Source organism: Solanum pennellii, chromosome 11 (genome assembly GCF_001406875.1).
Source record: "Solanum pennellii chromosome 11, SPENNV200".
Classification (NCBI taxonomy): Eukaryota; Viridiplantae; Streptophyta; class Magnoliopsida; order Solanales; family Solanaceae; genus Solanum; species Solanum pennellii.
In genome coordinates, this window is record NC_028647.1 from 197,071 (window position 1) to 221,827 (window position 24,757).

At 35.0% G+C, this 24,757-nt stretch overlaps 6 protein-coding genes across 13 annotated transcripts in view; 1 reads left to right on the top strand and 5 right to left on the bottom strand.

The window, feature by feature from the left end:
• Positions 1 to 1,749: 1,749 nt before the first annotated feature.
• On the bottom strand, positions 1,750 to 2,781 carry LOC114074891 (putative B3 domain-containing protein At5g35780). The gene has a single exon (XM_027913037.1). The coding sequence runs from the start codon at positions 2,779 to 2,781 to the stop codon at positions 1,750 to 1,752; it is 1,032 nt and encodes a 343-aa protein (XP_027768838.1).
• Positions 2,782 to 4,419: 1,638 nt separating this feature from the next.
• LOC114074892 lies at positions 4,420 to 5,297 on the bottom strand. The gene has a single exon (XM_027913038.1). The coding sequence runs from the start codon at positions 5,295 to 5,297 to the stop codon at positions 4,725 to 4,727; it is 573 nt and encodes a 190-aa protein (XP_027768839.1). The 3' UTR covers positions 4,420 to 4,724.
• Positions 5,298 to 9,205: 3,908 nt separating this feature from the next.
• LOC107003002 (AP-1 complex subunit sigma-2) lies at positions 9,206 to 14,065 on the top strand. 2 transcript variants are annotated; one of them, XM_015201229.2, is made up of 7 exons: positions 9,207 to 9,374; positions 10,873 to 10,959; positions 12,305 to 12,396; positions 12,556 to 12,664; positions 12,747 to 12,782; positions 13,593 to 13,679; positions 13,760 to 14,065. In XM_015201229.2, the coding sequence occupies exons 1-7, from the start codon at positions 9,372 to 9,374 to the stop codon at positions 13,829 to 13,831; spliced, it is 486 nt and encodes a 161-aa protein (XP_015056715.1). In that variant the 5' UTR covers positions 9,207 to 9,371; the 3' UTR covers positions 13,832 to 14,065. The 2 variants fall into 2 exon arrangements, with proteins under 2 accessions (XP_015056716.1, XP_015056715.1); XM_015201230.2 differs by lacking the exon at positions 12,747 to 12,782 and having other exon boundaries at positions 9,206 to 9,374.
• A 223-nt stretch (positions 14,066 to 14,288) lies between these two features.
• On the bottom strand, positions 14,289 to 17,630 carry LOC107004156 (protein SENSITIVITY TO RED LIGHT REDUCED 1-like). Of its 6 annotated transcripts, none has more exons than XM_027912831.1 (4): positions 17,442 to 17,630; positions 16,454 to 16,571; positions 15,313 to 16,162; positions 14,289 to 14,947 (listed from the first exon to the last, which is right to left on the bottom strand). In XM_027912831.1, exons 3-4 carry the CDS (start codon positions 16,050 to 16,052, stop codon positions 14,425 to 14,427), a joined length of 1,263 nt encoding a protein of 420 aa, XP_027768632.1. In that variant the 5' UTR covers positions 16,053 to 16,162; positions 16,454 to 16,571; positions 17,442 to 17,630; the 3' UTR covers positions 14,289 to 14,424. The 6 variants fall into 6 exon arrangements, with proteins under 6 accessions (XP_027768632.1, XP_015057878.1, XP_027768630.1 ...); XM_015202392.2 differs by having other exon boundaries at positions 16,454 to 16,613; XM_027912829.1 differs by having other exon boundaries at positions 16,454 to 16,613; positions 17,320 to 17,630.
• Positions 17,631 to 18,387: 757 nt separating this feature from the next.
• LOC107004306 (protein SENSITIVITY TO RED LIGHT REDUCED 1-like) lies at positions 18,388 to 20,305 on the bottom strand. The gene is made up of 2 exons (XM_015202530.2): positions 19,470 to 20,305; positions 18,388 to 19,107 (listed from the first exon to the last, which is right to left on the bottom strand). Exons 1-2 carry the CDS (start codon positions 20,207 to 20,209, stop codon positions 18,591 to 18,593), a joined length of 1,257 nt encoding a protein of 418 aa, XP_015058016.1. The 5' UTR covers positions 20,210 to 20,305; the 3' UTR covers positions 18,388 to 18,590.
• Positions 20,306 to 23,820: 3,515 nt separating this feature from the next.
• The window catches only part of LOC107004568 (F-box protein At3g54460), a 10,330-nt gene continuing 9,393 nt past the window's right edge, over positions 23,821 to 24,757 (bottom strand). For both annotated transcript variants that reach the window (XR_001454754.2, XM_015202813.2), the window contains one exon: positions 23,821 to 24,254. The gene's annotated coding sequence lies outside the window, so the exon portion shown is untranslated. The remainder of the gene's footprint in view (positions 24,255 to 24,757) is intronic.

The following is a 24,757-nucleotide window of genomic DNA, read 5'->3' on the forward strand; positions in this document are numbered from 1 at the left end:
ACGTGAAATGGTTGTTGCGAATTACAAATAAAAGAAACTATGGGTATAACATTAAATTAGTATGTTAATTCATACAATTTTCATTTCGATTAGTGTATTATTCTGTTTTGCTCCCTTGTGTTAGATTTATACTATCTTCTTGTGATGTGCTATATTTTCTTCTATATATATATATTCCTTATGTTCTGCATTTCAGGTGCACCAGAAGAGAAAATGCACACAGGACGGCTCCATCTATTGATGAGATTGCTTCCATGGTAACACAAGTGATGAATCACATAGACCTGATGGGATAATGCAAAGGGACCTACTGATGATAAAAATACTGAAGCAGAATCAGATGAACCTGGTTATTGCATTGGGGCCACAAACAGACCTGATGCTATTGACCGTGAATACACCTTGGGTATTCCAGATGAAAATGCAAGGATGCAGATTTTGTCTGTGCTTACTCGTAACCCAGGATTTGTTGGAGGATGTTACATGAAATTTGGAGATGTGTTCAATGGTTTTCTTTAGCAAGCAGACCTCGGTTTGTATCGTTCCAATTGAGAGACATGTTCATGGGGAGTGGACTTGGAGACAGGATGCGGTAAAACATTCTAAATATTGGAGTACGATGCAACAACATTGTGAAATTAGGTTTTAGGCCTAACTCACGCCCCAAAAGCTAGCTCAAAGGAAGGAGGATTGCTCAAGCCTTATAAAGAGTCCACCTCCGATGTGGGATTTTTGTCATTCTTTAACAAACATGTTCTCCATGCATTGTATTTGTCGATGAGGTGTTTGTCTCTCTTTTCCAACTTAAATACTCTTACGTCTTTTCATTTCAATGAGTCGGTCCACCTTTAAAAGCACTGCAGAAGCTTTTACTCATTTTTATTTCCTTTTGAATTTTTTACGTGCACCTGTAAGATGCTTACATACTACGTTCAGTAGGAAAGATTGTTTTACAGTGTTGCTTCAGTACCCTAAATTATTAATGATAAAATAGAAACTTTCCGAATATTAGATGCTTGCTGCCAGAAAGTCTAATGCATAGTGTACAGTGTTGAGACACGAGTACTAAATTTGCTAGTGACATGAAAATAGTATAAAAGAGCTTTTGTGAAAAACAGATGATTGCATTTCTTTTAATTCTTTCATATTTCTACAGATTGACAACTGACCGCGATAAGGAAGAAACTGGGGCCGTTCTTGACTATGATGGAACATATGTTCTTGACAAACAATGCTCTTCTTAACCTTTGCTAATGTGAAACTTCTCTAATTATTGCAGCTACTAACACAACTAGACAGTAGTACTCTGCGTTTGGGTGATAGGATCCTATTTTACTTGTATTTATTTACTTTCAGTTAATTCACAATTAGTTAGAGGTAGTTGGTAACTTTTTTCCATTAATTAGTTATAATTAACCTGTCCATTAGTTAGTTACAACTACAACTAACTTTCCCTCCATATTAGTTGAAGTCTATTTTGCTCTCACAAGTTCTAATTTATCAACCTGAATCCCAAATATAGTTTCTTAATTCGCTGCTTTGCCCATACCCCGTTCCTAATAACATTAACGTTATCATCAATCAACACAATTAGTGATTTGGAATAGTAATATTATTAACGTTACTATCTATCAATGTTTGCACCAAAAAGAAACATGCTAATATTTTATTTAGATGACAACGACAATAAGAAGAAGAAGAAAATCCAGTGTAATCAACAACTTAGTGTTAAGTATACTGCTAGAAAGGCTAATAACATGAAACATTAACGAGGGCAAAACACAAGGTTTCACCCTTTCGGAATGCCCACAATTGCATCTTCATACCATGGCTCAAACCATTCCTTGTTACGACATCATTCCAGTGTTTAACCAACACATAACTACAACTTGCTTTCCCATTGTTTTTGTTCATTGTCCATTTTCTCAGATTTATTTCACCTTTTCTATGCAAAGGCTCAATCAACATCACATTCATCATCTCACGCATTTTATTAGCCCCATTGCGCTCATTCAAAAGTTGTTCTTCTTCAGGCGTTAGAAACTGATTAAGTATCTGTTTTTGTGGGATTGAAAATCTTCCCTCTGCTGGTTTAACATCCGTCTCGAATAGTGTTTTTTCAATGACCAATTTAGCTGATTCAAGTGAACCCCCATAGAATGTAATCAGATTCTTGAATTCGATACTCAATTCTGTGTTGATGATAACAACAGGAGGGGGCACGGCAAAAACTCTAGCAACAGGTCTAAAATTATCGTTTGCTTCTTCTCGTGATCTTTTTCCATTAACGGGCAATGGTGCAGAATTACTACTACTTTCTCCTCTGTAATTGATTCTGATTCCTCTGTTTTCCCTATTATTAGCTGCCTTTTCGAGTATGACACCAGTTGGTCTTACAAGTCTAGCACACCAGTCTGCTACATTATCAACTTGTACTAGTCTATTTTCTTCTTCAAGATTATTCTCCGGAGCCTTAACTTCTCTTGGACGCGCGTTTGGCCTTGATCGTTTTCCCCTTGGGACGTCAAAATCAAGAAGTGGCTTTTCTTGATCAAGAACATGTGGGTATGATGACACGATAGATCGAATATTCTGAGTGATCCTTTCTTCTTTCTTCATACCAAATTCTTCATCTTGCTCCGCGATTAAGTTGTCTTCTTCACCATACATGGATTTTAAGTAAGAGACTTCAGCAACAGCAAGTAAATAATCCATACTAGTCATGTCGGACGTGATTTTCATGCCCGAAAAATCGTCTAAACTTAACAATGTGTAAGCCATATTGTATGTTAGGTTGAATAAATCAAAAACAGTATCAAGAGAGAAAAAATATCAATGTTTGTATAGAAAAAAACAATACACGATTTGTGAATAAAGCCAAAGTGTTAACTTTATACAACTAAGAAGAATTCATTACCTTATTGGATTGGGATTGGAATTAAAAAGAAACCTTTTTAGTTTTGGAAATCTTAATAGAAAAACGTATTATTATTTTTTTCAGTTAACCTTTTCTGTTTTGGACTTCTATTAATTATAATTAAGGGAATAAAATAACGTGTTTTTTGTTTAAAATTATAATTATATGAATACTAATCCTAATCAAAGAGGTCTTGAGCCTAAGGTCTATCTACGTAGAATAGGAGAAGCAAAATAATAAGTATTATACTTTTTTCGTCTCAATTTGTATGACACTTTTTTGACAATTCAAAAGTCTTTTTTTTGGGTAATTTGTGAAAAACTTACCATAACCAACAAAATAAAAATTACATAACCAACTAAACAACAATACATCTAAAGAGCAGCTAACAACGATAGCACCACCATTAATTATTTGCACTACTTTCGGAAAATGTCATTCATTTTATGAAGATATTTCCTACTTATATTATATTATATGTTATTTGTAGTTTTGATGGTTTGACAAACGGAGGACCTTGTAAGGGGACCTGATCCCCGTCATTCATATCCATACTCGTGACAACTAGAAAAAGTACATAAATTTGGTGCACAGTCTTTAAGAGTGGCAGAAACCTCGGCTAATCGGATTGTCTTAAAGATTGTGTCTATTCTCATAAGGACTTCTTCACACAGACACAATCTCTTAGTTTTTGCACAAAAAAGTTTCTCAAGAGCAAAAGGCAAAAACCACTCCTCTCAAGAAGTACTTACTAAACAGCAACAGAGATCAGATAGAGCAACTTGTGTCTTAAGTTTTTACTTTAGTGCTTAGCGTTGTAAATCTAATCCTACACTATAAAGGAATTAGATCTTTCATTTGTCCAGTCAAAAAGCCTAAATCAGTTGAGGTTTAGTGGGCAGCATTGTTCGCTGCTTAGTCAAATCCTAAGTCATCTAGTGTTAGATGGGTTAGTGGGCAACCGTGTGTTGCTTAGTGAATTCTAAGTTAAAATGCCTACTTGTGTACATTCAAAAAAGTAAGAGGAGGGCGTCAAGTTAATGGCCATGCTCATATATTATGCCTTTACTTTGCTATTTGACATCACCGTCACTCAAATTAATACTAGGAATAAAACTCCAAGCAACACATATCGAAACATGAAAGGACTCACTTAACTATAAACTGCCGCAGATGCAACAATACCAACAAAATCACAAATACAAATTTTCTTACTTCCAACCTACTTTATTGATATCACAATATTGTCGTTAGTAGCTGAAAGATACAGTTAGAAGGGAAGTTAGTTAAATAACAGAATTAATTATAAAATCGGCCAGAAAGAAATGTGGATTAGCAACGAGTATTAGTATTGGTAACTCACGATTCAAACTTTAAAGACGAATCCTACATGTATTAGACTAGAAAAATTGGACTACGAGTTCTAGTAATATTAACATTACAATCAATCAACACAATATATTCATGATTCGTGCAAAAAAGAAACACGATGATGATTTATATTTATAGATGGCGAGAACAAGAATATCCAATGTAATCAACAAATTTACTAGTTAGTCATCTAATTACAACTTAACAAGGGGGTTTCACCCTTTCGGAATGCCCACAATTGCATCTTCATACCATCGATTCCTTGTTACGACATCATTCCAGTGTTTAACCAACACATAACTACAACTTGCTTTCCCATTGTTTTTGTTCATTGTCCATTTTCTCAGATTTATTTCACCTTTTATATGCAAAGGCTCAATCAACATCTCACGCATTTTATTATTAGCCTCATTCAAAAGTTGCTCTTCGTTAGGCGTTAGAAAGTATCTGTTTTTGTGGGATCGAAAATCTTCCCTGTAACATCAGTCACAACTAGTGTTTTTTCACTGACCAATTTAGCTGATTCAAGTGAACCCCCATACAATATAATCAGATTCTTGAATTCGATACTCAATTCTCCTCTGTTGACTATAACAGCAGCAGGAGGAGGAGGGGCCACGACCATGACTACAACTCTATCAACAGGTTTAAAATTGTCGTCTCGTGATCTTTTTCCGTTAAAGGGCAATGGTGAAGAATTACTACTGATTCTGATTCCTCTGTTTTCCCTATTATCCGCCACCGCCTTTTCTCTGTTTTTATCAACTTGTATTAGTCTGTTTTCTTCGTCAGAATTATTCTCCGGAGCTCTGTTTCGTTTTCCCTTTGGGACATCGAAATCAAAAACTTCTTGATCAACAACATGTGGATATGATGACACAATATTCTGAGTGATCCTTTCGTCTTTCTTCATACCAAATCCTTCATCTTGCTCCGCGGTTTCTTCACCGTACATGGATTTTAAGCCAGACACTTCAGATACAGTAAGTAAATAATCCACACTAGTCATGTCCGGCGTGATTTTCATGCCAGAAAAATCGTCTAAACTCAACAATGTGTAAACCACATTGAATGTTAGTCGAAGAGAGAGAGAAATAGTCGTATTAGTATGATTGTGATTAAGGAGAAAGTGTTAAATTTATATAATTAGGCAATAAATTTATATAATTAGGTAGAAATCACAACCTTAATACTTTTGGTTTAAGTAAATAAAGTTCTAATGTAACTAGTATTACTAATCCTACTAAAAAAAGAGAACCAAACTCTTAATTAATTCTACTTCATTATAACTAACTAACATTAGAAAAGGGGAAAATTACTATTTTACCCTTTTTACTTAAATACGGTACACATGTTTAACCTTTTGGTAAGGATATCAGGAGGCTGCTCCTTAGTGTTAATCGATATCTCGGTTTTCACTTGTAATTTTTTCGTTATGAAATGAAAAAATCTATTTTAATGTGTTCCGTCCTTTAATAAAATATTGAATTTGGCCAAATTATTAAAAATCGAGGGACAGACCTTCTTCTCTGTATACATGTATCACAAAATGTTTTATTACAGTGTTGTGTGCTTTGTTTGATAATAGTAGACCTTAATCAGGTTGAGCTTTTATGTATTTGACTATCCTTTGAGATTATAAGGTGGGAATCAAACCTTATTAACAAATAACAAAGTAAAAATTTGTACTCAACCAATTGAACTAATTAAAATTTCTGTTAATTTTTTTCCCTTTGCTTTAACTAAAGAATAATTTTGTTTTAGAATTTCCAAATATTTTTCTATTACAAATCAACAAAATGACTCCATTTTAACCATTGCTGCTAGTTAGTTTTTATTTTATTATTTTACAAGATCAACTCTCTTTCTCAGTACAACTTTGATTGAAAAAAATAATTTTTTCAAATCTTTTATACGTAAAAAGATAAAGATTTCACGTAAAAAAGACATAAACTAAAAATAAATAAATTATAGGACCATTGTTTAAAGTTTCCCTTATTTAATAAAATGAGAAAATTTCTAAAAAGAGTAAACTTAATAAGCCCTTTTAGCTACTTTTTCTTTAATTACGGTCCATAGTTATAATTTTGTTTGATATAAATAACTTTTTTATAATTTGTTTGTCAATATATATAAACATGGTAAATATATACAAATTATGTATCTATGCAGTCGGTTGGCCCTGACGGTCATTTCGACCCATTTTCAAGGTCAAACGAGCCTCAAAACGTGCATACCCTCACTTTCGACGATTTTTGTGTGCTATAGCAAACCATATTTTGGGTGATCCAAATTCCGATGTCAAAAATGCAAAAAAATTTTGTGGATGTCCGTCAAGACCTTGGCTATGCATCCGGTTGGCCCTCACGGCCAGTTCGACCCATTTTCAAGGTCAAACGAGCTCCGAAGCGTGCATACCCTCTATTTCGATGATTTTCGTGTGCTATTGCAAACCATTTTTTGGGTGATCCGGATTACGACGTCAAAAATGCCAAAAATTATTGTGGACATCTGTCAAGACCTTGGCTATGCATCCGGTTGGCCCTCACGACCAGTCCGACCCATTTTAAGGTCAAACGAGCCCCGAAGTGTGCATACCCTCACTTTCGACGATTTTTGTGTGCTATAGCAAACCATTTTTTGGGTGATCAGGATTCCGATGTCAAAAATGTCAAAATTGTTTGCGGACGTCCGTCAAGACCTTGGCTATGCAGCCGGTTGGCTCTGATTGCCAGTTCGACCCATTTTCAAAGTCAAACAAGCCCCGAAGCGCGCATACCCCCCATTTCGACGATTTTCGTGTGCTATAACAAACCATTTCAGATTCCGCGTCAAAAATATCAAAATTTTTTGTGGACATACGTCAAGACCTCGGTTATGCATCTGGTTGGACCTCATGGCCATTTCGACCTGTTTTCAAGGTAAAACGAGCCCCGAAATGCGCATACCCTCACTTTCGACGATTTTCGTCTGCTATAGCAAACCATTTTTTGGGTGATCCAGATTCCAACGTAAAAAATGCCAAAATTTTTGTGGATGTCCTTCAAGACCTTGGCTATGCAGCTGGTTGGCCCTCACGTCCAGTCCGATCCATTTTCAAGGTCAAACGAGTCCCGAAGCGCGCATACCCTCACTTTCGACGATTTTCGTGTGCTATAGCAAACCATTTTTTGGGTGCTCTAGAATTTGACGTCAAAAATGCCGAATTTTTTTGTGGATGTACGTAAAGACCTTGGCTATACAGCCAGTTGGCCCTCACGGCCATTTCGACCCATTTTCAAGGTCAAACGAGCCTCGAAACGCGCATATCCCCCATTTCGACGATTATTGTGTGCTATAACAAACTGTTTTTTTGGTGATCCATAGGAACTTTTAGAATTTATACAAATCAAATCTACCAAAAATTGTATCAAGAAGTTTATTATATATAAGCTAGGATAAACATATACAAATTCTACATTTCTATAATTTTTAACTGAATTATACGAATTCTTAATTATACAATTATTAGGAATCGGATTATAAAATTTTATGGATGTGGCCCGCGTAAATATGGTTATATGTTAGTGGCAAAAAATAATTTCTTTAAACTATAGCTATGTTAGATAATTAACTAGTATATTCGTAGGAGTATTCGTGGATCGATTTGGATTGGTTATCGGTCAAAGTCAAACCAAACTAATCTAGTAAATATTTTTAATTTTTAAAATCAAACCAAATGAAAAACATAACCGTTGGTTTGGTTCACTTTTTCTAGTTTTTTCGATTTGAAAGTAATAATTTTTTCAAGGACATACATATCTCGTAGAACAAACACCTAGTACATGAAAGCTATTGTCGATTCAATTAAACAATTAAGAAATACTAGAGTTGTCATTACACGAATAAAGTGATCCAGTTAAGAGAGAATTTCACTATCTTATGTGAGGTGGGGCAGGTAAAAACAAAAATAAAGGAATTTGATGGACTTGGACTTAGGATTCTAATAGTTGGGCTAAAATTTAAGTGTCGAGTTTGAAAAAATGATAAAGTTAAAGATATAAGTTAATTAGAATTTAACAAAATATTTTATTCATTTATAAATAATATATAAATAATTATAAATTTTATATATCTAATTTGTAGGTTCGATTTGGTTATTTTTGCGGTTGTTTTTTAGTAAAACCATAAATCAAACCGAAATACCCCTAACTTAAAACTACAGACGGGCTGACCATTGCCATCTTCACGGACCGTGAAAGGGACCACGAACAGTGAAGTCGTCGTCTGGACTTAGTCCAGGAATTGAGGGCCTCTGGTTCACGAGCCCTTACCACGGACCGTGAAAGTCCCCGTGATCTTTACTTGGGCTAAGGTCTGGAGCTCAGGTTTGGGAGTTTACTTATTTGACTTCACGAATGCCTTCATGACCCGTATGAGGGATCACGAATCGTGAAGGTGCTCGTGGTCTTCACTTGGGCAAGGGGGTATGAGGGGCATGGCTAGAAGGAGTCTACTGTCTCGACCTCACGGACGCCTCAATGTCCCGTCTTTAGGACCACGGACCGTGAAGGTCCCCCTGGTCCTTACTTGGGCGAGGGGGGTGCGAGGCTGGGTTTGGTGGTCTACTGGTTAGCCTCCCACGGATGCCACCACGACCCGTTGTGGGGACCACGGACCGTGATGGCTCCCATGGTCCTTACTTGGGCAAGGGGATCCGCCTGTGCTACTAAGGGCTACGTCCACGGGCAAGTCAACGGACCATGAACCTATCACGATCCTTGAACCTTGCCATGGTTCATTGATTCAGGTAAATTCTGTAATTTTTTTCTGAATATGATTTTCAAGGTGTTACATTTTTTAAATAGTTATTTATTATTAAAAATTACAAAAATAAAACTTATTGTGACTTTTCATACCATAAAATGAAATCCAGAAATCCAAATCTTAGAAAACACAAACTAGTAAAGAAAAAATATAAGACTCTACAGAAAATAGAGTATAGAAATAATAGGAATAGGAACAAAAAATCCCCCAACTCCAATTTCACCTCGCAAGAAGAAGAAGAAGAAGGAGGAGTTGTTTGTACCTTAGATCACCAGCCATGGTATGCTAGATCTCTTCTTTTCAACAAAACCCAAAACCCATTTTCTCTTTTTATCTTTTTTTTTCAATGTTTTCGTGTTTGATCTGGTGAATAATTGTTACAATTGATGCTTGATTAAAGATATATTTGTAAAAAGTTAAATATGGGTATTCTTTGATTAGTTGCATTTGTTCTATACGATTTGGGATTTGAATCTGATTCCGGATCTTGCTATGGAAATGTACACCAAATGTTTGAATATTATTTAGGTTTTCTTTAAATTGATTGTTTCTAGCTCAAATGAGGAGTTGGAGTCCTATGGATCATATTTAATTACTCTAAAGGGGTCTCAAAGATTTGGTGTATATTTCCTTTTAGAATGGTTGATAGTAGACGAGGGATTGGATTTTTGTGAAATGTAGGAGAAATCTGGATTTGATGAAGGAATTCTTAAGCTGTGATAGATTGTGTGTAATTGGATAGAGAAAGTGATGAGCTTTATGGGTATTATTACTTTTTTGGTTGAAGGATTGAGTTTTGAGGCTTTGAAAGTGAAGTGATCGAGCTAATACATGTTATTTGTATTTCTGTATGTGGGTATTTGAGAATCAATTGATGTTTGAAACCTGTAGAAGTTTGGTATTAGGGAGAGGGATGTAGTGCTTAGTTGATGAAGGTACCTGAAGGAAAGCTGTGAGTAGTCCATGTATAGAATCAAAATGCTTTGGCCTGTAGCAGTCAGAGGAACCGGGGAGAATTTTAGAGTGTGTGGGATACTGTTTTTGGTCTGGAATTTATGTTGGTGTTGACGATGAATAGGATGAGTAGTATAAGAGGAACCAATTCGTTGTTGCAATAGATTGAGTATGCATAAATTACTTACTTTTTCAACATTTATATTATGCACTCGAATCATTCTATAATCAATGAATTTTGGAAAGAAAAATCAACATCTAAACTCAGAGGTATGTATACAACTTGGTGATTGACTTTGTATCTTAGCATTAGTCCACCAAATTTGTAAAACCTAACCTTCATCTGAATGCAAAATCCAGCCATTTAGTTTTGGGAAACTAAGAAGATAAATTGGACATTCAACTAATAAAGAGCATAAGTTAAAAAAACAAAAGATATCCCACTAACCAAGAAAAGGATGCATCTATCACTCTATTACTATAGCACTTCACTGGTCAAACTTCGCCGCGGATAAAACCATGGTATTCAAGTAGAGAAGTGTAGAAAGGCAGGCCCATTGTCCACTGAGTTTCAGATCGTATGTCACAAGTACTTGGGGATCTTCCTATTGTAAAAAGAATTTTAAAAGACTACAAACAAAGTGGATATTACACGACTTTGAGAAAAACAAAACGATACTGGGACTAATTATTTTTGGCTGATAATCTTTTTTACTTGTTTCAATTGCTCTTTCTTGTAACAGCTTCACTGGATGCATATGCTATGTTTTCTACTACAGTATATATCAACCGCAGTATAGCTAATAGCTTTTGATTTCTTCCAGATTCATTTTGTTCTGCTCATTAGCCGACAGGGAAAGGTGAGGCTAACCAAGTGGTATTCACCATATTCACAAAAAGAGAGAACCAAGGTATTTCTTCTACGCTTCTTGAGATAGGATGCAATGAATATCATATGGTTTTTATTTTTTGAAGTGGTCTTAGGGTGTCTGTTTGATTTATTCAACAAAACTGTTTGTATGTGTTACTCAGTCTAGTGATTTTTATTGAGATCTCAAAGACGATGTATTTATCGATATGATTTAGGGGTAACAATGTGGTGGAGACGCCCACGGCCCACTTCAATATATCTTTCACTAGTTCGGTTTTTTTTCAATATGATAAGTAAATGCCTTTTCCTACTTCCTCAAGAAAATTATTGCAGTAGCTGTTTTACTTGTTATTCCTCAACAATCTTCAGCTACTAAGTGGCAGATATGAGTGGGAAATCTTATTCTCTTTGGGGTTTAAGTTTCCTTATACCCTGGACTATAGGAAAAATTGGGAGCTATATACATGGAAAATACATGGTGTTGCAGTATGACAGACTGGTCTGCGATATGCATAGAAATGCATGGTGTTGCACTATGACAGACTGATTTGCAATATCCATAGAAATGCGTAGTATTGCATTAATTTATGAAAGAGACTGGTTTGTTCTTATCAAAAGAGAGAGATAGAGATAGAGATAGAGAGGGACTTGTTGGATATCAAAATTGAGAATTCATCTTGTCAATCCTCGCGACATTAAAAGAATTTTCTTGCAAACTATGGAAAATTAAAATATAAAAAAAGAGAAATATGAAAAGCCAAAGAAGGCTTATACCTTCAAGTAGTTCCAATATAAGATAGAATCATGTACTAAGAGAGGGTACAAAGAGCACTTTCCTGGGCTTAAGTCAAGTAGCAAAGACAAGCGGCTTGTGACTTAGGTCACATGATTGAACCATGCGCCATGTGATCTAAGCCTGGTATTTAAATGAAGAAGGGACGAGGGGTGGGCCATTATCTCTGAGTTGTGAAGGTTGCGGTTGCTCCTAAGGGCTGGACCTTAACAGATTTCTCAGTCATGAAAGAAAAAGAGAGGGTTTAAAGAGCCCGAAGAGATGTTCTGAAGATAGGTGTAAAAATATGAAGCTTTCATACCCGAAAGGTAAGATAAAGAAATTACATTAGGTATGGTGTAAAGCTTAATTGCTTTCTTTGTCTTTATTGTTTTCCAGTACTATCTGTGTTATTTTTCTTCGCTGCCAAGGTGAATGGGTTTTGCAATTTTTTCAAGCCATTAAATAGTAGAGGGATGTGAATAATTATTCCACTTTCTTACATACACAGGATTTTTCATTCCTGCAAACATCTTATAGTACTGGTTATGCAAAAAATTATTTTCCTTTAGTTTATTAGTAACATGTTACATGTCAATGCAACTCTCTTAAGGTAATCCGTGAATTAAGTGGTATGATTCTCACTCGAGGACCGAAGCTTTGCAATTTTGTCGAGTGGAGAGGATACAAAGTCGTTTATAAAAGGTAAAGGTGATCTAATTTTATCCTCAAGCCACGTCTTATGATTTGCTCTCAATTAGATAGAATCTATTTATCTTTTCTTTTTAGAGAAGAATCTATTCATCTTTTTTCCCTGTAAGAAAATATACGTTCCAATTTTCTTATGGGCTGTTAATTTAACAGATATGCAAGCCTGTATTTCTGTATGTGCATAGACCAAGAGGACAATGAGTTGGAGGTCCTGGAAATCATACACCATTTTGTTGAGATTCTGGACCGATACTTTGGAAGTGTAAGGCTCTCAAACTCTAAAGAAGATGGTATTACAACTTGTTCTGTTTTATATTTATGTTGTTGGCTTTCTTTCCCTTCAGGTATGTGAGCTAGACTTAATTTTCAATTTTCACAAGGTATGTTCATTAAATTTATTCAGGGATTTCTACAATCTATGCCTCCACCTGTCACCTTTGCCTAAATTTACTGTTTTTCCTTGTGGATGTTACAATAATTGGGTGGTGACATTAAGATCACTTCTTGGGGCGTATATAGATTCGTACTAGAGGTTATTTATAGAGGTTAAATTTTTTTGATAAGAAATAGAGGTTAAATTTTTAAGTAACTAGAAACAGACCTATTTTAAAAACATTTTCCATTGAACTTTGAGTAGACTACAATTACAGTTCTATTTTTTTGCCCTTGGTCTCTGCAACCATGCTTGATCTCAGACAGAACTATTGAAACATCTTTATAATGAAAGTCCAAAGTGAAAATCATTGCACCCAAAAGCGTTTAGATGGCTAGATGGGTTGGTGAAAGCAAACAATACCTTGCCAGTACCATCCGTAGTATGATGGTAGAATCGCTGAGTAACCGAGTCCTTAAAGGGGGTGGGCTTAATAGCCCATGGAAAATTCCACATCAAAATAAGGGGAGAAGGAGCCTTATAAGGGTGAGTTCAGGATTCAACTGTTGAGACATCTTCTTTGTTAAAGGACAAGGCTAAAAAAAACCATGAGGTGTCGAGTAACTAGTTAAACTAGCTTAATGTTACTACAAAAACCGATGAATGCTATTCTGATTGACTTGTTTTTTGGATAGTATATTCCGTGCTGATTGAACTTGCCTCTAAATGACTAGTTGTGTTTTCATGTATCATGCATTTTTCATATAAACAACTTTTGAGATTATAGCTCTTCGAAACCATGTGAATGATTTGGCAGGCATACTATATATTGGACGAACTTGTGATTGCTGGTGAACTCCAAGAATCAAGCAAGAAAACAGTTGCACGTCTAATTGCTGCACAGGTATTCTTCATTATACAGTTGATGCATTTCACAGGTAACAATGCAGTATTCTTCACTGATCTCCTGTGAACAACTTGCAGGATTCTTTGGTTGAGGCTGCCAAAGAAGAGGCAAGTTCTCTTAGTAACATAATTGCACAGGCTACTAAATGAGAGTATGGAGGCAGCTACAAGTGTTTTGAGTGCATTTATGTTTTTCAGCTGTAATCCAAACATTATTTCTTCTTTCAATGTTTTCGTTTAACTTTGTAGTTAAAAATAGGAATTTCTTTGTAGTAATGAGTTTTCTTCTCAACCTAAGCGTGGTGTTTACTTCACTCTGTTGCCTAAAAACTGCTGGTCATATATATAGTACTTGTTCCTCTGGTGGAGCTAGCTTATAACGTATCTCTCAAAACCTAATTTTGACTTGTTTTTATCTTTAATTACGGCTGTATGAGAGACTCCTATCGGAAAGTTACTGGTTGGAGGAGGGATGGCGAAAGAGGGGCGTTTGGAACAACAACATTCTTCTAGTAAGGGCAACTACACTACATTTATTGGTATGAGCAAAATAGACATGTAATCCATAAAAGAGAATGTAGCTCATATATACTCCTAAGATTTCCAATCATTAAAAACTTCTGTAGATTCCAAAAGACACAAGCAATTCTGTAGAAACTGGCAATTGAAACAGAAACAATCAAATTTGATAAGAAACATCTATTTGCCATAAAATGCAAACTGAATTTGAGTAAACTACAAAGCTATCTATGACATTCACCTTTCAGAGCTAAATCTCTAGAAGCTTCATTGGCTTCTTCGTAGATATGGCAAACTACACAAGCTATATGTTTCAGCATGTCGAAAATTTCTCCCAACCAGCGCATGGCTGTGTCATTTGGCTCAGGGAGACCATTAACATAGTGGACAAGTATAACATTGTCGGACTCCACAATCAACTTCGGCGCATTTGGCCTTCCTTCCATGCATCCTGCCAACCCAATCCTCAAGGCCTCTAGTCCAGCAATCACATTGTCTTCAACATCAATGTCACCCCTATACCTATCAAAACACTTCCCTTTTTCATCTTGGAAGATGCCACTATATCGTCCTGGCTGATCACTCTTTCTACCAATACCATAGATGTTTAGCTTAATACAACCTGGAGGAGGAGGTACATTTTTGCATCTTAAACGCCGAGCCCCACGAAAATCAATCCAAATTTGTGCAAAATCCTCACTAGTCATATTACTTCTCATATTTTCCAAAAATCCTTCTTCAAGATGCCTGCGACACAAAAGTTGAAAGTTACATCATTAGGGATATATAAAGTACACCTTACCCTCCTATGGTTCCTTCAACTCACCTCTATCACACTATACTTCCTCCAAGCAAATAATTTCAAAGTACTTTGCATAATTCAACCAACAAAATCTAGATTCTCCAACTAGCACTTAAATCAATCACTTGTAAAGCCCATATTATCACGAGGAGAAAGAAATGGAACAATCATAGGTGGACAGAAAGTAAAGGGCTAATGATTTCAATTGTGTGCTAACTGGCAGCACCTTTTTTCCCAAATTAACATAATAAATAGAGAATCATATTTATACTAAATGAGAAGTTCTGTATCTAGTTTCACATCTAAGTACCTTTGCATGTCCAACCAATAGCATCCCGGTTTGTCAATGTCATTGTTAGGATCCACGTCAAAGAAATGCCAGGCAAATCCTGAGAACAGACTAGCATACTTCTGATTGCCACTAGTTTCTATGGTAACCTCTGTTGTGAAGTCCAGAATTCTCTCCAAGCGTATCACTGTTTCTAGAGAAGTGCTACATCGAGGCGCATTGGTCAGTGTGTAGCTAAATGAGTTTGTCAGCACAAAAATCTTGTTAAGACAAGATGAAGACCAGTTTGCTCCCAAGAGGTTTCCAATAAGATACCAACAAGGATTAGGCATGTAGAACATTGTTGGTCTCTGAGCTCTCCTCTTACAATTTTCATCATTGGTGAGAACCTCAAGACCTAGTTTCTCGAAAAATATGATATCAGCTGCAGACATGCAGGGATCGTATATTTCTATATTGCCAATCCAATTGGGAAAATCTCGTTTTAGTAGGAGAACTACAGCAAGCTGAAACTGTGAACTAAAACTGTATTCGGTGCTTCCCAAACCATAGATTACCACCTGAACATGTGAATGCCCACCTAAAAGACGAAAGAAGTGTTTTTGAATTGTTTTATTCTGTTTGAGATTCAAGCACATTCCAGCATAGAGCTCAGAGTTCTCAACATTCTTCTTCACCAGTTCAATCTCTTTAAGCATCCTTTTTGCCTCATCATTTATGTGAAAATCAACATTTGACTCCATATCCTCACCAAAATCCATCTTTATCAGGTCCAAATTAATGTTGGCCTTGAGCAGTTTAAACACTATTTAGAAACAGCTAAAACACAGCAACGCTCTCTTGTGTTCTGAACTTAATACAAGCCTGCAATCTAGAATTTGAAGTACAAATCATTAGCAAGCTGAAGTTCTTCACAGCAAAAAGGATGCATTTCTCATTATATGCAAGTGTAGTACACGGAAGTACAGAACGGCTAGCAAGCGGAAAGTAGCTTATCTCCTATCAAAACATATTTCTCCAAATTTTTAGAGTATACTTGCTGCACATAAAATGACACGTGTTTGAAGCCACGATATTACAAGAAACAACTCTACTGACATCTATAAGTTGGTCAATTGTGATTTAAAAATTGTAACGAGAGGTAAGAGGAATATGAACATACCCTCCTTGTTTAATCCATTTAGAACCAATCACCAAGAACTTGCAACCACTCGAGTACAAATACAAGCTCTTCTGAACTCAATTCTTCCATGTAGGTGTGTTTCAGTAGCCTACTTCGACTACCAGTACAAATTCACAAAGAACAATACAAAATTGAGATCCTGAAAGTGCCAAATCACAGATCTAATTAAAAAAAATAAAGTGAATCATGTTTTTTTCTCTCTCCAGATTTCCCTCTTTCCTGTAAAACTGAGTGTGTATCTATTTCATCTGGATAACAAGCAGTTCAACTAGAGCAAATTAAAACAGTTTTTCTTCTGAACTTAAAATTATAGGACGAAAAAATAATATGGAAATGCTAAATCCTTCAGTCGAATTCAAATAAATATTATTACAATGCAATTTAACTGAATCCATAAAAAATATATATATATGAAACTTATTATTTTTCTCCAGATTTTCCTCTTTCATGTAAAGTACAACAGAGTCTGTACATGTTTCATCTGGATAACAAACAGTTCAACAAAGGAACTATTGAACGCAGAAAAATTGAAGGACGATGAAAACACACAAGGAAATATTGATCCTTCAGTGGAATTCAAGCACTCACTATCACGAAAGAAATTTAACGAAATCCTCAGAGAACACCTACTACAAAATAAAATGAAACGGACTCCGTATTTCTTGTGGATAACAAGCAGTCCAACTTGAGCAAAACAATTGGTCTTCTGGAACAGAAACACAGAAATTATAGGACGACGGGAATGGTAAATCCTTCAATCGAATTCTAACAATCAGTATTAAGAACAGAATATATACAGAACACACACAACAAGAAAAATAAGAGTAAAAAGAGAAGATACTGACAGCAACAAAGTCGGTGAAAATCTGGAAATGGTAGATCCTTCAATCGAGTTGAAACAATTACTATTACTAACAAAAAAAACACATTCGAAGATACTGAGAGCAACAAAGTCGATGAAACGTACTGTTGCCTCAGTAAACTATCGCCATTGAAGAGCTACCTTGACGATACGAATCCATGCTATGAGAAGGTCGAATTCAACTTCAACAATGGAAATCAATGGAAAAGATATTTTCTGTGCGATGAAACGATTTTGTTGAGTGAGAGAAGACAGTTAAGAGTGATGCTGTGCTCCAAATAAGTTTGCTGCGCGCCTTTGTCTATTTGTGGAGTAGCCTGTCACGTGGCAAGTATTAGGCCTACGAAAGAATAACTGACGCAAATGCATAATTTTTGACAAAAAAAAAAAAAAAGAACGTTTCACACACTAATATTAAACATGTGTGAACTAATAATTTGTACATTTAAAAACTATGTAAAAGGAGATAAGTTATATTAACTAGTACTATTTTAATAGACATATTAAAAGATCTTAACTTATTTGATGTGTCACATGACTTAATAATAATAGAGTGTTCATGATAATTTCACATAAATTTGATATGAGGACATTATGTAGTCATTATGTAATAAGAAGGTTAGTATTGGAAAATAAAAAAGGTGATAAATTTATCTTAATTTAGTAGTTCAAAAAAAAAAGTAAGTAAAATAAAACGGAGAGTGCACCTTCAAGAGATCGAGAATTTTACATGTAATTGATTTATATCAATTTTTTACAACTACTACCTTTTTGCGAGCATGGGAACCCACAATAGAATACACAATTTTATATAGGCTCCCCTCCCTGAAATCTTTTAACCCAAAAATACATTCAGAAATGTAACTGCATTGTTTATTTGAAAAAAATAATAATGTGGATATAATAGTATAAGGATGTTCCTTATATTTTTCAGATAGTTGAACATTGAAAAGTTTATCATTGAATGGACAGTGAAACTACTAAAAGAATTTCTGTAATTTTCAACACATGTAAATTGCAATCCATAAAAGAGAAGCAATACTGTAGAAAATACAGTCAAAACAGATAGGCTAACAAGGAAACTCAAGTATCTCCTAAACATTCAAAATCACAATTAAACAAAGTCTAGCAAGTAAATTCAAGTTTCTCCAACCTTTGACAACAGAATCATTTTCCCCTAAATGCAAATTGAATTTGAAACCTTAGTTCAACTTAGAAAGATTCAGCTTACCCCTATGAGTCAAAAACAAAGCTCTATGCATCACTCAGAGCCAACTTCCTAGCAGCTTCATTGGCTTCTTCATAGATATAGTGAACTGTTGCACAAGTTATACATTCCAGCAAGACGGAAATTTCCTTCAACTTGTCCATAGCCTTTTTGTTTGGCTCTGGGCGACCATTAACATATTGGACAAGTGTAAGATCATCTGACTCCACAATCAACTTCTCTGCATTTGGTTTTCCTTCCACGCATCTGGCCAACCCGAGCCTCAAGGCCTCTAGTCCAGCAATCACATTGTCTTCAACATCAAAGACTCCTCTATACCTAACTAAACACGTTCCGTTTTCATCTTGGAAGATGCCACCATATTGTCCTGGCTGATCAACCTTTCTACCAATACCATAGATGTTTAGCTTAGTCCATCCTGGAGGAGGAAGAACGTTGTTGCATCTTAAACGACGAAACCCGCGATAAATACCCCAAATTTCTGCAAATTCCTCACTGGTCATGTTGCCTTTCATATCTTCCAAAAATTCTTCTTCAAGATTCCTGCGACACAGTTAAAAGTTACATCATTAGGGATATATGAAGTACACCATACCCTCCCATGTCCTATAGTTCCTTCAACTCACCTCTGTCACACTATAGTTTCCTCAAAGCAAATAATTTCAAAGTACTTAGCATAATCCAACCAACAAAATCTAGATTCTCCAACTAGAATTTAAATCAATCACGTGTAAAGCACATCTTATCACAAGGAGAAGGAACTGGAACAAACATAGGCAGACATAATTTAAAGGGCTGCTGACTTCATTGTGCTACTTGCCAGCACCTTTGTTTACCAGAATCAATAAACCAACAATAGAGAACTGTATTCAATAATAATAATTTCTAGTCTCATATCTAAGTACCTTTGAATATCCAGCCAAAACCATCCCGGTTTGTCGATGTCAATGTTGGGATCCACATCAAAGAAATGCCAGGCAAATCCTGAGAACAAATTAGCATACATCGTATTGTCACTAAGTTTTATTTTAATTTCTGTTGTGAAGGGAAGAATTCTCTCTAAGCGTATCACTGCTTCTAGATTAGGACCACTTCGTGGCGTATCGGTCAGTGTATCGAGAAATGAGTTTGTCAGCAAACAAATCCGGTTTAGACATGATGAAGACCAGTTTGCTCCCAACAGGTTGCCAATATGATAACAATAAGGATCAGGCATATAGAACATTGTTGGTCTCTGAACTCTCCTCTTACAATTTTCATCAATGGTTAGAACCTCAAGATCTAGTTTTTTGAAAACTATGATATCAGCTAGAGACATGTTGGGATCGTATATTACTATACTGTCAATCCAATGAGAACAATCCCGTTTTAGTAGTAGAACAAAAGCAAGATGAAATTGTGAATGGAAACTGTATTCAATGCTTCCCAAACCATAAACTACCACCTGAACATGTGAATGGGAGCCTAAAAGGCGAAAGAAATGTTTTTGAATGGTTTCATTCTGTTTGAGATCCAAGTGCATTCCAGCATAGAACTCAGAGTTCTCAACATTCTTCATCACCAAATCAATCTCTTTAAGCATCCTTTCTACCTCATCTTGTATGTGAAAATCAACATTTGCCTCCATGTTCTCACCAAAATTCATCTTTACCAGGTTCAAATCAATTTTGGCCTGTAGCAGTTTAAACAATATTTGGAACAGCTAAAATGCAACAACACTCTCGTGTTCTGGACTTAGTACAAACCTGCAATTCAAGAATATAAAGTACAAACTCTTAGCAGGCTGAAGTACTTTACAGCGAAAAAGATGCATTTCTCATTATCTGCAACTGTAGAACTCAAAAGTACAGAACTGCTAGCAGGCTGAAAGTATCTAATCTCCTAGAAAAACATATTTCTCCAAACCTTTAGAGTATTAATTGTTGCACATCAAAAATGCGGATTTGTTTGAAGCCAAAGATGTATTTCACGAAACAACTCAGTTGACATTGCTTCTCTATTATAAGTTGGTTCGGTTGATATAAAGAGTGCTAAGCGGTATATGAGCATTCCTTCTTTCTTTAATTCATTCAGAACCAATTAATTCTTCCATCTAGGTGTGTTTCAGTCACCTACTTTGACTGCCAGGAAAAATACTTCTGAATTGATGCAGTAATAAAATTGATACTCTGAAGTTTCAAATCACAATCTAATCCAAAGAGAAGAACATGAACTTATTTTCTAAAATTTCCTTTTTCTGTCTAAACTAATAACAAGCAGTTGAACTACAGCAAAATAGTTGCTCTTCTGTACTTAAAATGAAGTGGCAACAAAGGAACTTCTAAACACAGAAAATTTTAGGGCAATGGAAACACATAACAAAACGCTAGATCCTTCAACCAGGTTGAACGATCACTATTTGGAACTCAATTAAATAGAACCCTCACAAAACACATACAACAATTTAGTTTTACAAACTGATGGGAAAAAATAAATAAGAAGTTGAACTACAGATAAACAGTTGCTCTTCTGGACTGAAAATGAAGTGGCAACAATGAACTTTTAACCACACACAGTTACATAATGGTAAAAAAATTAAGGAAATGCTAGATACAATCGAATTCAAACAGTCACTATTTCGAATGTCATCCACACAGAACACATACTACAAATTAGTTTTACAACCTATTAGGAAAAAATAAATATGAAAATCAAGAGTAAAAGGGAGATAATGACAGCAACACAGTCGGTCAAAATCTGAAAGTGTAGCCCAGTTAAAGAAGCTGGCGTCACCATTGAAAAGCTAGCTTTAAGCAATGACTTCCCCGGACTGTTTATATTATTTATAATATCCTCTTCCCGAGAAAATTATAAACAGAGTCTGTATATATTTCATCTGGATAACCAGCAGTTCAACTACAAGCAAATTAAAACAGTTTCTCTTCTAGATTTAAAATGAAATAGCAACAACTGAGCACAGAAAAATTAAAGGACGATGGAAACACATAAGGAAATGCTAGATCCTTCAGCAATAAGCAGAATTCAAACAATCACTATCAGAAACGAATTTCTCACAGAATACACTCTGTGGTTTAGTTTTACAAACTGATAATCAAAAACAAATAAGAAAAATATGAAAACAGAGTCTGTATAAAGCACAGTTCATCAACTACAGCAACAAAGGAACATTTGAACACAGAAATTAAAGGACGACGGAAATGGTAGATCCTTCATTAATCTAGCTCAAACAATCAGAAATAACAAACAGAATTAATCCTCAGAAAACACGTAACTACAACATTTTGAAATTACGAAAAAGAGGAGATACAAACAGCAACAAAGCCGGTGAAAAACTTGCCTCAGTAAGCGGTGCCTAGCGTCGCCGTCGCCATTGAAGAGAAGGCTTCAATGGAGAAAGTGTTGAAACGATTTTGGTTTATGGCATTTTGCTTGTGTCAGAGAGTACAGTTAGAAACATGCAGTGCTCCAAATACGTTTCTTGCGCGCCTTAGCCTATTTATAGAGTAGGCTGTCACGTGGCAAGAATTTACCAAAGAATTATAAAAATGTGAATAATTTAGGGGTAATATTTATGTATTAACCCTCACAATATTTATTAAATTATATTTATTAAAACAAATTAGTGATATTAACTTATGTGTGTTTCAAATATGTAAATAAAAAAATATAGTATTCTAAAAGTATTAATTTAGATAAATATTATGAAAAATAAGGGCGAAGTGATGGAAGTTATCGGAAAAAAAAATTATCTAAATTTTAGTCTATCACAGCATTTAAAGAATTATTCGAAGTTAGAGAAAGAAATCAAATTTGTTTAGATTAAGTATTTATTTAAGTTATGTCTAAACAAAAAATTAATCTAAATATTCCAACCCTAGCTAAATTAGGTTTTGCAACTATTATAAATTAAAAATGTATTTTCTATTACGAGAAATTATAGATAATTATTCGACTTTTAAATAGAATATTTTCCTTTCACATAATTATGATTAGGATAGGATTAGATAATCCTTAATCCCATAAATATTGGATCTAGAGAGTCCTCAATTATATAAACTCTTACTCACTCTTAATTACTCAATTCATTCATTATATTTTTTTCAATTCCAACAACAACTTCTTCTTCTTCTTCTTCTTTCATAATATTTTTCTATGGTCTTTTTAGTTCATAAAATTTATTTATTTATTGAAAATGAAAACAATAAAGAGGAACATGAAGTTCTCCATAATGCATCAATGTTTTTATTGAGAATAATAATGGCACTTGTTAGTGGAATATTCTCATATTTCTTTATTAATTTCTTGATTATAATTTTTGTTATTTTGTATTCTGGGGAATCTATTGGATTCTTGGATATTATTAATCTTATTTTGGGTATAGTATTGGCCATTATTTTTATATCCTTAACTTTTTTGTTTTTATTATTAAGTTTTATTGAATTGAAAAATATGATTGGAACACTTAAGTTTAGGGGGACAAAGGATCAAGAAGTTCGTTGTACAACAATATTATGAATTTCTTCAAGAGTGTCAACCGGAATGGATCGTGCAAGTGCATAAATTCGATTTAATTACGGCTTTAACGTGAAAAAAAAAATACTTGCTGAAGAACCAGTTGCAAAGCAGATGATCATATATATTTTTTCGATTAGTATTATTATTTTTTTAAAAAAATTTTTAATGGTGTACAAAATTTTTTGTTAGTATATTAGTGATGTTTAATAATTCCTTTGAATTTAAAGGTATTTAATTTGCTTTATCTCATCTTTAGATTTTCATGGATCGTGTTTACTAGACTTTGTGGATATTAAGATCCTACTGTTAATTTATATCTCAATCTTCATAATTTATTATTCAAAAAGAACTTATTTCCTTTTCCTTTCCAAGATAAGAATGGGATTACCGCTCTTCATAAATTTCACTCTTAAGATCATTTCTCACTTCGCACACCCTTAAACTCTATCTAATATAAATATTATAGATGATTCTACGGCTCAAATCCGTATTTACCTATATGTCAAGATGATTCATTTCTAATATCAAACTGGAGCTTAGAAATTGTTGTGAGGAGATAGTCTTTACTCTTTATACGGATAGTCTTTTAGTTTTGTTCTTAATTGAACTTATTTTGTTAGGCACAAGCTCTTTAAGGACACAAAATATAACGAAATATTATGATCCAAAAATATATCTAGATGATGGTGCAAAAATATCTCGCAGAGAAGTTACTCGCCACGAGAGGGGCAAAAGTTAAAGACCATCACAAAGTACACACTCGTTCCAGATCAAAATTCAGTAAAAATGGTCCATATCGTATTTTCGAAGCAGCCACTACAACTGTATTTTCTCCTTAGAGAGATGCAAAAAAAGGAAAAGAATAAGTTACAAGGATATACTACACTAGGGAAATTTCTCTGACTAAGAAGAATAAATGTATAAATATCTACAACCAATTCTAAGCCAGACTTTGAAGATCATCAGGTTGCCACATCCGAATGCCTGAATTCTGCAATGCCGCAAGAATAAAAATGATTCCACCGGTGGGCAACAATAATCAAAGAAGCAGCAACTATCTAGCATAAATAGTCTTGGGCCTCTTGGCACAACTCAGCAAGGCAGAATAGATTGCCAGAGTCAGCGATTGACGAGACCCTGCAGTGCCAGTTCATCAAAACAATGGAATCGTCCACCTGTAACCATGAATCAAATCAGCAACCAACTACCTGGAAGCTATGAATACTAGCTCAAAATAAAGTATATAGATTTCTCTGATGCTAATAGGAATTTGGAGGTCATAGGTTCACGAGGTAGTGCTACATGAACCTGATTGCTCTAAATGTCAATTAAAGGAGGTTAACATCATTTGGGAGTTCTCTTTCCCCCTTCTCCTAGCTCAAGTCAAAAGCACCACAAAATCATGCAAAATCCACACAAGCAGATAGTAAGTACTGATGTAGGAAATCAACCTCTGGTCAAGAAATAAAGGTGCTGAACAGTGACAAGCCAAGATAATTCAATGAGGGAACCATGACTTTCTTGGAGAAATCTTAAATTCAAATGAGATAACTCGCAGTTCGTTTGTTCCTCATAAACCTTCACACCAGTATGATTCATATGCACTACTCGTTTCTAAATAGGGAAACACACAATTTCAGTGATGTATAGAATGGTACTTTTTTCTTGGGGGGGGGGG

Excerpts from the sequence above, each read along its gene's own strand:
- LOC107004156 (XM_015202395.2), bottom strand. The coding sequence starts at position 16,052 with ATGGATTTTGGTGAGGATATGGAGTCAAATGTTGATTTTCACATAAAT. Across the intron at positions 14,948-15,312 it reads TATTGGTTGGACATGCAAAG|GCATCTTGAAGAAGGATTTT; the intron begins GTACTTAGATGT and ends TTTGTGTCGCAG.
- LOC107004306 (XM_015202530.2), bottom strand. The coding sequence starts at position 20,209 with ATGAATTTTGGTGAGAACATGGAGGCAAATGTTGATTTTCACATACAA. Across the intron at positions 19,108-19,469 it reads TTTTGGCTGGATATTCAAAG|GAATCTTGAAGAAGAATTTT; the intron begins GTACTTAGATAT and ends ACTGTGTCGCAG.
- LOC114074891 (XM_027913037.1), bottom strand. The coding sequence starts at position 2,781 with ATGGCTTACACATTGTTAAGTTTAGACGATTTTTCGGGCATGAAAATC.
- LOC114074892 (XM_027913038.1), bottom strand. The coding sequence starts at position 5,297 with ATGACTAGTGTGGATTATTTACTTACTGTATCTGAAGTGTCTGGCTTA.
- LOC107003002 (XM_015201229.2), top strand. Across the intron at positions 12,665-12,746 it reads TGGACCGATACTTTGGAAGT|GTATGTGAGCTAGACTTAAT; the intron begins GTAAGGCTCTCA and ends CTTTCCCTTCAG. Across the intron at positions 13,680-13,759 it reads CACGTCTAATTGCTGCACAG|GATTCTTTGGTTGAGGCTGC; the intron begins GTATTCTTCATT and ends AACAACTTGCAG.